Consider the following 16,101-nt stretch of genomic DNA (forward strand, 5'->3'; position numbering starts at 1 on the left):
ATGTCACCAGCCTTTACAAAGTGTTTTGAGTCTTCTGGAGGGAGATCTGACCGAACAAGAGCCATGGAACGATGATGGCCCATTAGACACCTGGCGCGCGAGTTGATGTTGGGTACCCTCGTTCCAATACGTTATAAAAGAGTATGCATTCGTCCACCTTGAATATTATTCATGTTCTGGTTAAAAAAGGCCCTAATGATTTATGCTATACAACGTTTGACATGTTTGAACGAACGGAAATATATTTTTTCCCCTCGTTCATGACGGAAGTCCGGCTGGCTTACATCATGTGCTAACGAGACGGAGATTTTTGGACATAAATGATGAGCTTTTTTGAACAAAACTACATTCGTTATGGACCTGTGATACCTGGAAGTGACATCTGATGAAGAGAATCAAAGGTAATGGATTATTTACATAGTATTTTCGATTTTAGATCTCCCCAACATGACGTCTAGTCTGTATCGCAACGCGTATTTTTCTGGGCGCAGTGCTCAGATTATTGCAAAGTGTGATTTCCCAGTAAGGTTATTTTTAAATCTGGCAAGTTGATTGCGTTCAAGAGATGTAAATCTATAATTCTTTAAATGACAATATAATATTTTACCAATGTTTTCTAATTTTAATTATTTAATTTGTGACGCTGACTTGACTGCCGGTTATTGGAGGGAAACGATTTCCTCAACATCAATGCCATAGTAAAACGCTGTTTTTGGATATAAATATGAACTTGATAGAACTAAAAATGCATGCATTGTCTAACATAATGTCCTAGGAGTGTCATCTGATGGAGATTGTAAAAGGTTAGTGCATCATTTTAGCTGGTTTTATGGTTTTGGTGACCCTGTCTTTGACTTGACAAAACATTACACACAACTCTTGTAAATGTACTGTCCTAACATACTCTAAATTTATGCTTTCGCCGTAAAACCTTTTTGAAATCGTAAAACGTGGTTAGATTAAGGAGATGTTTATCTTTCAAATGGTGTAACATAGTTGTATTTTTGAAAAATTTGAATTTTGACATTTATTTGGATTCAAATTTGCCGCTCTTGAAATGCACCTGCTGTTGATGGAGTGCACCACGGGTGGCACGCTAGCGTCCCACCTAGCCCCAAGAGGTTAAAAAAGGCCCTAATGATTTATGCTATACAACGTTTGACATGTTTGAACGAACGTAAATATATTTTTTCCCCTCGTTCATGACGAAGTCCGGCTGGCTTAGATCATGTGCTAACAAGACGGAGATTTTTGGACATAAATGATGAGCTTTTTTGAACAAAACTACATTCGTTATGGACCTGTGATACCTGGAAGTGACATCTGATGAAGAGAATCAAAGGTAATGGATTATTTACATAGTATTTTCGATTTTAGATCTCCCCAACATGACGTCTAGTCTGTATCGCAACGCGTATTTTTCTGGGCGCAGTGCTCAGATTATTGCAAAGTGTGATTTCCCAGTAAGGTTATTTTTAAATCTGGCAAGTTGATTGCGTTCAAGAGATGTAAATCTATAATTCTTTAAATGACAATATAATATTTTACCAATGTTTTCTAATTTTAATTATTTAATTTGTGACGCTGACTTGACTGCCGGTTATTGGAGGGAAACGATTTCCTCAACATCAATGCCATAGTAAAACGCTGTTTTTGGATATAAATATGAACTTGATAGAACTAAAAATGCATGCATTGTCTAACATAATGTCCTAGGAGTGTCATCTGATGGAGATTGTAAAAGGTTAGTGCATCATTTTAGCTGGTTTTATGGTTTTGGTGACCCTGTCTTTGACTTGACAAAACATTACACACAACTCTTGTAAATGTACTGTCCTAACATACTCTAAATTTATGCTTTCGCCGTAAAACCTTTTTGAAATCGTAAAACGTGGTTAGATTAAGGAGATGTTTATCTTTCAAAGGGTGTAAAATAGTTGTATGTTTGAAAAATTTGAATTTTGACATTTATTTGGATTCAAATTTGCCGCTCTTGAAATGCACCTGCTGTTGATGGAGTGCACCACGGGTGGCACGCTAGCGTCCCACCTAGCCCATAGAGGTTAACACCTCTTCATCTGTTCCCCCCTGGCTCTAAACCCCTTAACACCTCTTCATCTGTTCCCCCCTGGCTCTAAACCCCTTAACACCTCTTCAACCGTTCCCACCTGCCTCTAGACCCCTTAACACCTCTTCATCTGTTCCCCCCTGGCTCTAAACCCCTTAACACCTCTTCAACCATTCCCCCTGACTCTAGACCCCTTAACACCTCTTCATCTGTTCCCCCTGCCTCTAGACCCCTTAACACCTCTTCATCTGTTCCCCCCTGGCTCTAAACCCCTTAACACCTCTTCAACCGTTCCCCCTGACTCTAGACCCCTTAACACCTCTTCATCTGTTCCCCCCTGCCTCTAGACCCCTTAACACCTCTTCATCTGTTCCCCCCTGGCTCTAAACCCCTTAACACCTCTTCAACCGTTCCCCCTGACTCTAGACCCCTTAACACCTCTTCATCTGTTCCCCCCTGGCTCTAAACCCCTTAACACCTCTTCATCCGTTCCCCTCATCATGCCAGGAGCGAAATATGATTGTCTGTGTTTGTTTGATGGGGTGCTGTCCTCAGATAATAGCATGGTTTGCTTTCGCCGTAAAGCCTTTTTGAAATCTGACACGGTGGCTAGATTAACAAGAAGTTCAGCTTTAATTTGGTCTATTGCACTTGTGAATGTATGAAAGTTAAATATTTTTTATATATTTTTTTTAATTTGGCGCTCTGCCATTTCACCGGATGTTGTCAAATCGATCCCGTTGACGGGATTTGAGCCATAAGAAGTTTTAAGGGGTCTAGTGCCAAAACTCAGAAATAACGATATAATTCATGCCTTTGACGAGCTTCTTCTGTTGGCACTCCAATATGTCCCATAAACATCACAAATGGTCCTTTTGTTTGATTAATTCCATCGTTATATATCCAAAATGCCAATTTATTTGGCGCGTTTGATCCAGAAAAACACTGGTTCCAACTCGCGCAACACGACTACAAAAGATCTCATAAATTACCTGTAATCTTTGTCCAAACTTTTCAAACAACTTTCCTAATACAACTTTAGGTATTTTTTACGTAAATAATCGATAAAATTTAAGACGGGATAAACTGCGTTCAATACCGGAGGAAAACAAAGTGGAGAGTGTTTTTCAGGTCCCGCGCCTCTATCAAACAGTACACTTCACTCGACCCTCTTTCTGAACAGGGCTACTTCTTCATTACACAAAGGAAAAACATCAACAAATTTCTAAAGACTGTTGACATCCAGTGGAAGCATTAGGAACTGCAAGCAACTGCCTTAGAATTCTAGATTCCCAATGAAATCTCATCCGTTCCACTGCCTCTAAACCCCTTAACACCTCTTCATCCATTCCCCTGCCTCTAAACCCCTTAACACCTCTTCATCTCCACAAATGCTAGGCTTACCTTGTCCCCCTTGACCCCATCAGTTCCCTGCAAGACAGAACACACACACACACACACAAGGTTAGTCTGGCCTTGTCATTGCAGATGATAGAGTTGAGAGCAGAGAGGAGCGACAAGAAACACTGTGGCTCTGTTATGGATTGAAGTGGACTTCATTAGCTATTAGTCACGCCCATCTCAAGGACAACTTCTGAAAATATAATAATCTCTGAACTTAATTGAAACTGTAAAACACTGACTCTGTGTCTGTAGAAGAAGAGTGATCTTAGCTTACATACAATAACATACACACACTAATGCACCAAGTAGGAAATGCAAGGAATTCATACTGACTATACAATTCAAATACTATGTGACTGGGTTGCGTTTTCAATGTGAAGCCACTCACATCTTTTCCATCAGCTCCTGGGATTCCATTGGAACCGCCTCTACCGTCTTTACCCTGGGTTGGGAATGGCATGGGAATGGAGTAAGGAATCACTCAATGTCTTTGACTAGAGTTAATAATACACACACACACACACACACACACACACACACATAGATCTCTTACCGGGGGTCCTGTAACACCTACACCCATGGGCCCCTGTGGCCCTGGAGGCCCCTCCTCTCCTTTAGGACCCTGTGAAAAGGAAACACATACCCATTAGAATGAGAACTTGGTGTCAATGTGTATGTGAGTGTGTTTGTGTGTGTGTGGGTGTTTCTGCATGTATGCACGTAAATGTGTATGTGTGTGTCTGTGTCTGTGTGTGTGGGTGGGTGTACCATGTCCCCAGCAGGCCCAACAGGTCCCGTAAGTCCTCTAATTCCCTGAGGACCCTGTAGAGGAGCAGCATGATGAAGATTACATGATTGAAAGACAACATAGAGACCCTTTGATCTACTAGAGGCAATAATATTTCATATGCATTTAATCATTCTTTTTAATTAGAATAATACAACTTACTGCCACCCCTGGTAGGCCCCTGGGTCCTTCTTCTCCCTAAGACAGAGAGAGAGAGAGAGAGAGAGAGAGACAGAAAGAGAGACAGAGGGAGAGAAAGAGAGAGAGAGAAACAGAGAGAGAGACAGAGAGAGAGAGACAGAGAGAGAGAGGACACAATGGAAGGTTTAAAGAGATGGGTGGTGAGTTGAGCTCAGAGATAAACAGATGATTTATCAACAGTAGAACAATGGCAGAACCTTCATGAACAGGTCTGGATATTGTTTTCCTCACGTGTGTGTGTGTGTGTGTGTGTGTGTGTGTGTGTGTGTGTGTGTGTGTGTGTGTGTGTGTGTGTGTGTGTGTGTGTGTGTGTGTGTGTGTGTGTGTGTGTGTGTAGTATATCAGACTTCCTTCACACATACTCTTCTGGAATGGTAGCATGTTGATCCAGAAGGAATGTTAATGTGTTGATCCAGAAGGAATGTTAATGTGTTGATCCAGAAGGAATGTTAATGTGTTGATCCAGAAGGAATGTTAATGTGTTGATCCAGAAGGAATGTTAATGTGTTGATCCAGAAGGAATTCCAGAGCAAATCCCAGGATAGGAGAAGGAATGGACCAGTATATTCCAGGGATAGGAGATTTACAGCCAAATGATCCCAAACGTTCAAAAAGATTGGAAAGTGGATACCTCAACTAAACCACGTGAAGATGACTCTGTCTCTTCTATTAAACCACGTGAAGAAGACTCTGTCTGTTCTATTAAACCAAGTGAAGAAGACTCTGTCTGTTCTATTAAACCAAGTGAAGAAGACTCTGTCCGTTCTATTAAACCAAGTGAAGAAGACTCTGTCCGTTCTACTAAACCAAGTGAAGAAGACTCTGTCCGTTCTACTATACCAAGTGAAGAAGACTCTGTCTGTTCTACTAAACCAAGTGAAGAAGACTCTGTCTGTTCTACTAAACCAAGTGAAGAAGACTCTGTCTGTTCTACTAAACCAAGTGAAGAAGACTCTGTCTGTTCTATTAAACCAAGTGAAGAAGACTCTGTCTGTTCTACTAAACCAAGTGAAGAAGACTCTGTCTGTTCTACTAAACTAAATGAAGAAGACTCTGTCTGTTCTACTAAACCAAGTGAAGAAGACTCTGTCTGTTCTACTAAACTAAATGAAGAAGACTCTGTCTGTTCTACTATCTCTCTTGAACAGCGTGAGAAACAATTCATGGTACGAAAATGGAAGTACCGAAAACAGAAAACATCAGGACACATTTGGCCAAAACAAATGTAAAGGGAAAGTTCACCCACAATAACAAGAGGCTACCTGGACCAACTAAATTGCCAACATATGAGTTGACAAGTGTTCTAGGTGAATAGACGACAGCCTAGGTAAGGGTATTAGTAATTTGAGCGAATATGTTCTTACCTGAGGTCCTGCGAGGCCCACCCCTTCAACTCCTGGGTCACCCTACAGGGGGCAGCACAGACACACACACTGAGTCAGTTACTGATAAACTACAACACCTCACCAACCCTCACAGACACACACACTGAGTCAGTTACTGATGACCTACAACACCTCACCAACCCTCACAGACACACACACATCAACATGTCCTACCTGGCTTCCTTTAGGTCCAACAGGCCCCTGAACACCGGGAAGCCCTGCTTTACCCTGGTACATGGAGAGAGAGAGGGAAGATAATATTATATTTTAGCATGCATATGAATAGTAGGCACACCTAAACAAAAAAAAGGTGATACATCAGGGTCAAATTGAGACAGACTCACGTGTTTCCCTGCTGTTCCCTCTCCTGGGGATCCAGGGTCGCCCCTCTCTCCCTTGGCTCCCTGCACCCCTCCTATACTGACCTGCCCCCCAGAGACAGTCGCACAGCTCTCACACGCATCTCCCTGGTGAAGGATACAACAACAGTCAGAAAGAGAGAGAAATGTCAGCGCCTAAATTCTTGTCACTTAGCAGACACTCTTATCGAGAGCGAGTTAAAGTAGTGAGTGCATACATTTTTCATACGGGTCCCCCGTGAGAATCAAACCCACAACCCTGGTGTCGCAAGCAACATGCTCTACCAACGGCACTATTTAGGTAGTTAGTTAGTTAATGAGGTAGTTAATTAGTTAGATAGTTAGTTAGTGAATTAGTTTGTTACATAGTAAGTTAGTGATGATGGGTTCTAAACTTAATCTAAAATATCCTTATTCATGTTACTGAGGGAGAGAGGGGATTGCAGAACGTTTACATTCTGTTGGAACATGTTATTGTTAGGCATCGGGTATCCTATGGAAAGGAGAAGGGCCACAGTCTGGTACAAGTCAACAGGACAGCCGTGATTTGGGAAGGAGTGAGGAATTTGGGCCGAGGTCAGGTCAGATGAAGTGAGAGAGAACAGGCATCACTAAAGTCCAGTATAGCAACAGATTGGCTGTCCAGATGTGTAAGGAGGAGACTTAGCATAGAAGGAAGGTTTAAATTCCAGTGCTTGTGTAAATATGTTTTTGTCTTATGCAGCTGTGTGACCCAGTGGGTGAATAAACTTGATTTGAGCTTTACTAGTCATCTGTGAGTTTTTATTCTGTTTATTAGTACCTAACAGTTCACTGCAATTTATAGTCGAACTGGAGAGTCCGAATCAGTGGAGAAGCAGCTGGCACAAGGTAGGTGTGGTTTCTACACCTGTTGCCACTAGTTCTGACATCTTGGGGAGATGAGAGTCGTAGGCTGAACCAATTATAGGATACGGACCTAGAAAACCTGAGATTATTCAGTAGTCCCATGGTATTACGACCGGTTGTAGATAAAAGGTAAGTCCTGAACAGGGTAGTCCCTGTGGAGGGTAAATCCCGGAAGGGTAAGTCCCGAACAGGGTAGTTCCTGTGGAGGGTAAATCCCGAGAGGGTAAGTCCGGAAGCAGGAAGATATTCAAACGTTGTGTGAACATGATTTGTTTGTATGAGCAGTAGCAATAAGGAGAGAGGTTGGTTTATGCACTATTGAGATGGGGAACCATGACATAATTGTGGTAATATGTGTTGTAATATGAGTCACTGACGTGATCTTCCTGTCTCCCGACCCATCCTGTCTCAGCCTCCAGTATTTATGATGCAATAGTTTATGTGTCGGGGGGCTAGGATCAGTCTGTTATATCTGGATTATTTCTCCTGTCTTATCCGGTGTCCTGTGTGAATTTAAGTATGCTCCCTCTAACTCTCTCTCTCTCTCTCTCTCTCTCTCTTTTCTCTCTTCTCTCGGAGGACCTGAGCACTAAGACCATGCCTAAGACTACCTGGCCTGATGACTCCTTGCTGTTTCCAGTCCACCTGCTGTCCCCAGTCCACCCCAGTCCACCTGCTGCCGCTCTTTTCAACTGTTCTACCTGCGGCTATGAAACCCTGACCTGTTCACCGGATGTGCTACCTTGTCCCGGACGGGTTTTTTCGACTCTCTACTGCACCTGCTGTCTCTAACTCTGAATGCTCGGCTATGAAAAGCCAACTGACATTTATTCCTGAGGTCTGTTGCACCCTCTACAACCACTGTGATTATTATTATTTGATCCTGCTGGTCATCTATGAACGTTTGAACATCTTGGCCATGTACTGTTATAATCTCCACCCGGCACAGCCAGAAGAGGACTGGCCACCCCTCATAGCCTGGTTCCTCTCTAGGTTTGTTCCTAGGTTCCTGCCTTTCTAGGGAGTTTTTCCTAGCCACCGTGCTTCTACATCTGCATTGCTTGCTGTTTGGGGTTTTAGGCTGGGTTTCTGTATAGCACTTTGTGACATGGGCTGATGTAAAAAGGGCTTTATGAATACATTTGATTGATTGATTGATTGTTGTCAACAACAGTGATATTTGAGGCGTAACATTGGTATCAGACTTTAGGTCACCCGTATTCTCCAGTAGTAAATTGGCAAGTGCGTCAGTATTGGTTCTAATACAAGTTATCAGGTGCTGTGACCAATTACAAGGCACAAATACCATAACTATTCTCCGGGGAAGTGGGTACCACTACCTTGGAAAATAGTTAATAGAAGGCATGTATTAGAGCCGTTGGGGAGGAAATCTAAACACCCTGGACACCGTTGGGAAAGGCATCGGAATAATAACTATGAAATGGTGACCGGCAGATTCTCCCTGTAAAGTAGGACTAGAGGAAGAAACGTTTTAAAAAGCCAAGAGGTGCAGAAGCATTCTACCAAATAGACTTGAATATGGGAACATTTTTGCAAACTGGATAAAACTGGTCAGCGTTTCCCTGCTGACGGAAAATTCCAATCTAATAAAGAATTCAGAGATGCAATTGTGACTTAGCTCAATGACATAAAATTAAAATAAAAGCTTAATACACCAGTGTTTTGATGTCAGCGTTCTATCAACAAAAAAGACAAACTGATAAAACCAAAATTAGATGTATTCAGCTGCAAAAAGACTGGGTATGTAGATAGAATGTGTACGTCTGCTTTGATGGCCAGGTTTTAAACCTGTTATCATAATTGCTATTGCGGGGGTAGTGGACCAACATTTTCATTGGGATGAAATAGAGCATGAGGCTTCGAGAGTGGAATCTACTTCCGATTACTTTGCAGCTGTACGAGTAGTTAATGCTGCCACAGTGAAAGTCACTAACAGTGGTTTCAATGGCCCAAGTAAGACAAAGAGATAGGGAGGAATGGGCAAATAATCAGAGCCCTGATTTAGGAGTGGGGCTGTTGGTCATTGGAAAAGGGAGTGTAAGGTGGTAATGGAGCCTACTTCAGTAGGAGAGAATGCTGCGTTGCAAGCAGTTGCATCTTTGACAAAAGAAAATCAGCAAACACTCTTGAAAGCAGCGGGCAGGAAACTTTCACATAGCGGTGTTTAGCCTCGGTTCGATCGATAGTGGTTCATAGAGATTACGGTTTCAATGTGTAGGAAGACTTAGGAGGTCACGTCTTACACAACTGTCTAATAGATACCGGTGGTAAAATATCACTGATTCCTTATGATGAGAAATAGGCAAAATTTACAACAGGGAATAGGGTTACATTCAGTAAACATAAGTCCAGTAACAATACCCGGATAATTTTACATGGTGATGGAAGTGGAGACGATTTGGGGTTGGATAATATTTAAGTAATTATAACCTGTTGGGGATAGGGGGCAGTATTTGCACGGCCGGATAAAAAAACGTACCCGATTTAATCTGGTTACTACTCCTGCCCAGTAACTAGAATATGCATATAATTATTGGCTTTGGATAGAAAACACCCTAAAGTTTCTAAAACTGTTTGAATGGTGTCTGTGAGTATAACAGAACTCATATGGCAGGCAAAAACCTGAGAAGATTCCTTACAGGAAGTGGCCTGTCTGACCATTCCTTGAGCTTCTTGACTCTGTTTATTGAAGACTGAGGATCTTTGCTGTAACGTGACACTTCCTACGGCTCCCATAGGCTCTCAGAAGGCGGGAAAAAGCTGAATGATGTAATTCCAGCCCCAGGCTGAAACACATTAGCGCTTTTGGCAAGTGCTCTATCAGAGGACAATGGGCTGAGGCGCGTGCACGAGTCGACCCCATGTTTTTATTTTCTATCATCTTTGAACCTAAACACAGATTCCCGGTCGGAATATTATCGCTTTTTTACGAGAAAAATGGCATAAAAATTGATTTTAAACGGCGGTTGACATGCTTCGAAGTACGGTAATGGAATATTTAGAATTTTTTTGTCGCGAAATGCGTCGTGCGCGTCACCCTTCTTTACCATTCGGATAGTGTCTTGAACGCACGAACAAAACAGAGGATATTTGAACATAACTATGGATTATTTTGAACCAAACCAACATTTGTTATTGAAGTAGAAGTCCTGGGAGTGCATTCTGACGAAGACAGCAAAGGTAATAACATTTTTCTTATAGTAAATCTGATTTTGGTGAGTGCTAAACTTGGTGGGTGTCTAAATAGCTAGCCCTGTGATGCCGGGCTATCTACTGAGAATATTGCAAAATGTGCTTTCACCGAAAAGCTATTTTAAAATCGGACATAGCGAGTGCATAGAGGAGTTCTGTATCTATAATTCTTAAAATAATTGTTATGTTTTTTGTGAACGTTTATCGTGAGTAATTTAGTAAATTCACCAGAACTTTGCGGGGGGTATGCTAGTTCTGAACGTCACATGCTAATGTAAAAAGCTGGTTTTTGATATAAATATGAACTTGATTGAACAAAACATGCATATAACATAATGTCCTAGGGTTGTCATCTGATGAAGATCATCAAAGGTTAGTGCTGCATTTAGCTGTGGTTTGGGTTTATGTGACATTATATGCTAGCTTGAAAAATGGGTGTCTGATTATTTCTGGCTGGGTACTCTGCTGACATAATCTAATGTTTTTCTTTCGTTGTAAAGCCTTTTTGAAATCGGACAGTGTGGTTAGATTAACCTGTTGGGGATAGGGGGCAGTATTTGCACGGCTGGATAAAAAACATACCCGATTTAATCTGGTTACTACACCTGCCCAGTAACTAGAATATGCATATAATTATTGGCTTTGGATAGAAAACACCCTAAAGTTTCTAAAACTGTTTGAATGGTGTCTGTGAGTATAACAGAACTCCTATGGCAGGCCAAAACCTGAGAAGATTTCAAGCAGGAAGTGGCCTGTCTGAGAAGTAGTGTTTCATCTTGGCTCTTTTTATTGAAGACTCAGGATCTGTGCAATAACGTGACACTTCCTACGTCTTCCATAGGGTCTCAGAGCCCGGGAAAACGTTGAACGATATCGAGGCAGGCTCTGGCTGAAACACTTTATCGCTTTTGGCAAGTGGCCACTGAGAGTACTATGGGCTTAGGCGCGTGCCCGCTTCGACCGAATGGTTTCTTTTCCTTTGTCTGTTTATCTAAACGCAGATTCCCGGTCGGAATATTATCGCTTTTTTATGAGAAAAATGGCATAAAAATTGATTTTAAACAGCGGTTGACATGCTTGCAAGTACGGTAATGGAATATTTAGAATTCTTTTGTCACGAATTGCGCCATGCTCGTCACCCTTATTTAGCCTTTAGGATAGTGTCTAGAACGCACGAACAAAAACGCCGCTGTTTGGATATAACGATGGATTATTTTGGACCAAACCAACATTTGTTATTGAAGTAGAAGTCCTGGGAGTGCATTCTGACGAAGACAACAAAGGTAAGAACATTTTTCTTATAGTAAATCTGACTTTGATGAGTGCTAAACCTGCTGGGTGTCTAAATAGCTAGCCCTGTGATGCCGGGCTATCTACTGAGAATATTGCAAAATGTGCTTTCACCGAAAAGCTATTTTAAAATCGGACATATCGAGTGCATAGAGGAGTTCTGTATCTATAATTCTTAAAATAATTGTTATGCTTTTTGTGAACGTTTATCGTGAGTAATTTAGTAAATTCACCTGCAGTGTTCGGTGGGAATGCTAGTCACATGCTAGTCACATGCTAATGTAAAAAGCTGGTTTTTGATATAAATATGAACTTGATTGAACAAAACATGCATGTATTGTATAACATAATGTCCTAGGGTTGTCATCTGATGAAGATCATCAAAGGTTAGTGCTACATTTAGCTGTGGTTTGGGTTTATGTGACATTATATGCTAGCTTGAAAAATGGGTGTCTGATTATTTCTGGCTGGGTAGTCTGCTGACATAATCTAATGTTTTGCTTTCGTTGTAAAGCCACAGTGTGTTTAGATTAACGAGAGTCTTATCTTTAAAATGGTGTAAAATAGTCATATTTTTTAAAAATTGAAGTAATAGCATATCTAAGGATTTGAATAACGCGCCACAGGATTCAACTGGCTGTTGAGTAGGTGGGACGATTTCGTCCCGCCGACCCTAGAGAGGTTAAGTTAATATTGTGAGTAATTGTTAGTAGAGTTTTGAAAGAAGCAATTCTGTAAAGTGACAGCATTGGAGTTACCAAACCTAAAATGACTTGGTCATGAACATGAAGGGCATTGAGGTGCGGAGGTTACGGAAAATCATGGGGAAAAGAGAGAACAATCATATACGGGAGTAAATCGTTAGACTCGGTGGCGAGATAAATGTGGCCGTGATTAAGGGTAGTATATGCTAAATAAAGGATACATAAAATGTTGAGCTGGATTAAAACCAGCAATTAATGATTGGAGGGTGGATAGTGGACTTATCATTATCATGTTTTGTTTGTAATTAAAACTTTTGGGTTGCTGATAAAGAGGTAGGATAGTGAATACTAACTAAATGTACACCTCCTCGAGGAGCGGGTGTCATTATCTCTCTTTGGAATGTTTTCCGAGACTGTTGTCTTGGGAGAGCAGTTAGTGAAATTCTGCAGTTTTATAAATATAAAGGTATCTGGATCCGGCCGTAAAGGGAGTTCCTCAATAAGTAAGGCCTGGCCATTTGTGTGTTTTTGCCCTACGGTTTACCACACACACCAGCACACACACACAACTCACAGGTTATTATTATTTGTTAGTGGTGTTAATACTGTGTTTGATTTATTGTGTGGGGTCTTTTTAATTTGGTTTTAAACTGGGCACGCAAAATGATGGAAATGTTTGAAATGTTAAATGGTTTCTGAAGTACAGGGAAAGAAAAGGGATAGAAATACTTAAAGGTGTTGAATGACCTTTGTCTTGACTCTCTGATGAGGCCTGATCAACCTCACTAGAAATTATAGAGACATTTGGTGAGATTTAAGAATAACATCAATGAGGGACACCTGTCTCTAGTCTATTTTACCATTACCTTATGGGATACAATTATTTCCTTATATAGTTATCAAGCATTGTAACTATAATTTGATTTGTTATTCTAATTTGTTTATCTTTGTTTTAACAGGCAGTGTTGTTTTTTTTTGTAATTTTTTTTACAGATGAATCACAATGTGAGACATGTGTTTAAAGGGGAAATCACCAGTTCCCTGGGGCCCTGGCCCTTTGGTAAATATGCACATTTTGTTCAATCTGCATATAAAAGGAAAAAGATATGTTGATAATGGTTGACAGCTACTCCAAATGGATTGAGGTTTTCCCCACCTTGAGTGATGTGTGTATTGCTGTTGTTGTTTGGGTTCTTGTTTTTGTCTTTGTTTCGATACAAATCTCACCAGATTGGGTCTGCTGTATTGTTGGGATTTCTCACTAAGGGTTAACTCCCTGACCCGGTAACTCTGTGGTGAGGTTGCCAGTGTCATAACTCTCCTGTAATGATCTGAAGGATCAGATTACAGAGGGTCCGCTCTACAGCGTGCTCTCTCTCGTAGAGGGGGAGAGAGGGAAGTCGGCTGTTTTATGGCGGTCGTAAAATATGCTGCCTCTATGCTCTGCAGTGTTCGAGATTAGAATGTAAACTGTGGAACACAGAGAGACACTTGGACATCAAAAGTTTAAATAATTAAACAATATTTATATTTTTGAGAATGTGGGAGTGGTCCGTGGACACTTAGCGACAGTCATGTCGAGTGTGTTTGATTTGGTGATCTTATGAAGGACAGAAAAAACACACTACTGTGCCTCTGGTTGTGTACAGTTCTCATTTATGGGGTTTACATCTAAATGTTGTGAAACGTATATGATTACATATGAAACTATTTGTGAAAAGGTGAAATGTGATGTGAGCCTTCCAAATGAGAGTATGGATTTTCATATAAAGTTTAACTAGTCAGTGGCCACACCCCCGTGAGTACAGACATTTACATCGATGTCATGGAATGCCCACTTCTTCCACATAGTATAAAACCACTGTGACAAAATGTGCATTTTGTGCCAAAGAGACCCACGGTAAGCCGGACGTCTCGAATAGTTAAGAAGACTAGAAAACATGGAGCTGACGCTACATGTTGAAATGGTTAAGAACTACAACTCTACCAAAGGACAAGACCAGAGAACGTGAAGATCATTCCCACGTTGAAATGGCAAAGAAATCTACAAACTAAAGAACAATTATTCAGACTGCAGCTGTTTAACTACTTTAGTCTGGTAAACGCATTCAATCTAAGAACATTTCCGAATGGTAGTCTGAGGTATCCATTCTAACAACCTACGACTTGGATCTCCGGTGGACAAACCAGAGGCTCTCTGTCGACTGACTATCCAGCAGACGGACCGGCAATCACAGAGAGGGACAACAAAGACAGACACTCGTAAATATGTAAATTGCAATTTCTTTTCGAAAGAGCGGTTGTTCATGTTCAAAGTATTATCAATTTCTATGTACAGTTGAAGTCGGAAGTTTACATACACCTTAGCCAAATATATTTAAACTCAATTTTTCACAATTCCTGACATTTAATCCTAGTAAAAATTCCCTGTCTTAGGTCAGTTAGGATCACCACTTTATTTGAAGAATGTGAAATGTCAGAATAATAGTAGAGAGAATGATTTATATCAACTTTTATTTCTTTCATCACATTCCCAATGGGTCAGAAGTTTACATACACTCAATTAGTATTTGGTAGCATTGCCTTTAAATTATTTAAACATGGGTCAAACGTATCAGGTAGCCTTCCACAAGCTCCCACAATAAGTTAGGTGAATTTTGGCCCATTCCTCCTGACAGAGCTGGTGTAACTGAGTCAGGTTTGTAGGCCTCCTTGCACGCACATGCTTTTTCAGTTTTGCCCACAAATTTTCTATGGGATTGAGGTCAGGGCTTTGTGATGGCCACTCCAATACCTGAGGAAAATCCCTCCAGGAAGTGCAATTATTTTGAAATGGGTGTTTTTCCATTGAAAGCCTATCCACCATATATAGGGATATGACCCAGATTGCGTTCCCTATGGCTTCCACTAGATGTGAACAGTCTTTAGACATTGTTTCAGGCTTTTATTCTGAAAAATGAGGGAGAATGACCACTTTGAATAAGTGGACAGTGGAAATTCCCAGACCTGTTTGGTGTGCGCGACCGAGAGCGCACCTTTTGTTGTTTTTCCTTTATATTGACGACGCTATTGTCCGGTTGAAATATTATTAATTATTTAGACAAAAAACACCCTGCCGATTGATTATAAACATCGTTTGACATATATCTACAAACTTTACTGGTACTATTTGGATTTTTCAAGGTTTTTGGACATAAAGAGGGACTTTATGGAACAAAACAAACATTTATTGTGTAACATGGAGTCTTGTGAGTGCAACCATACGAAGATCATCAAAGGTAAGTGATACATTCTATCGCTATTTCTGACTTTTGTGACTCCTCTACTTGGCTGGAAAATGTTTGTATGGTTTTGTACGCGGGGTGCTGTCCTCAGATAATCGCATGGTATGCTTTCGCTGTATAGCCTTTTTGAAATCTGACACAGCGGCTGGATTAACAAGAAGTTAATCTTTAAGCCGATGTATAACACTTGTATGTTTTATTAATTTTTATTATGAGTATTTCTGTTTTTGAAATTCACGCTCTGCAATTTCAACGGATGTTTGCCAGGCGTGCCGCTAGCGGCACGCCTTACCCAAACAGGTTTTAAACCACATCAATACATATGGCATGCTGGATGATACAGTACAATTGATTACATACAAGGCTCATAGTCTGTGTCTTGCTTTGACACCCGAGGATGAGGATGAAGGAGACTGGCATGGAGACTAGCATCCCATTGGCATAGAACAGAACGGATGGACAGTTCTTGCCCAAATCTCATTCGCATCAAGGGTGTTGTGAAATGATTAAACATATTT

The 16,101-nt window shown here is 40.9% G+C and overlaps 1 protein-coding gene across 5 annotated transcripts in view; it reads right to left on the minus strand.

The window, feature by feature from the left end:
• The window catches only part of LOC106570545 (collagen alpha-1(XVI) chain), a 167,111-nt gene that overhangs the window by 79,503 nt on the left and 71,507 nt on the right, over positions 1-16,101 (minus strand). For all 5 annotated transcript variants that reach the window (XM_045694919.1, XM_045694921.1, XM_045694920.1 and 2 more), the window contains 8 exons: positions 6,190-6,312; positions 6,020-6,073; positions 5,825-5,866; positions 4,422-4,457; positions 4,241-4,294; positions 4,026-4,094; positions 3,861-3,914; positions 3,473-3,499 (listed from right to left, as the gene is read on the minus strand). In XM_045694919.1, the coding sequence (XP_045550875.1) occupies positions 3,473-3,499; positions 3,861-3,914; positions 4,026-4,094; positions 4,241-4,294; positions 4,422-4,457; positions 5,825-5,866; positions 6,020-6,073; positions 6,190-6,312 (459 nt within the window). The remainder of the gene's footprint in view (positions 1-3,472; positions 3,500-3,860; positions 3,915-4,025; positions 4,095-4,240; positions 4,295-4,421; positions 4,458-5,824; positions 5,867-6,019; positions 6,074-6,189; positions 6,313-16,101) is intronic.

The sequence above is a fragment of the Salmo salar genome, chromosome ssa14 (genome assembly GCF_905237065.1).
Source record: "Salmo salar chromosome ssa14, Ssal_v3.1, whole genome shotgun sequence".
In the NCBI taxonomy this organism is placed as follows: Eukaryota; Metazoa; Chordata; class Actinopteri; order Salmoniformes; family Salmonidae; genus Salmo; species Salmo salar.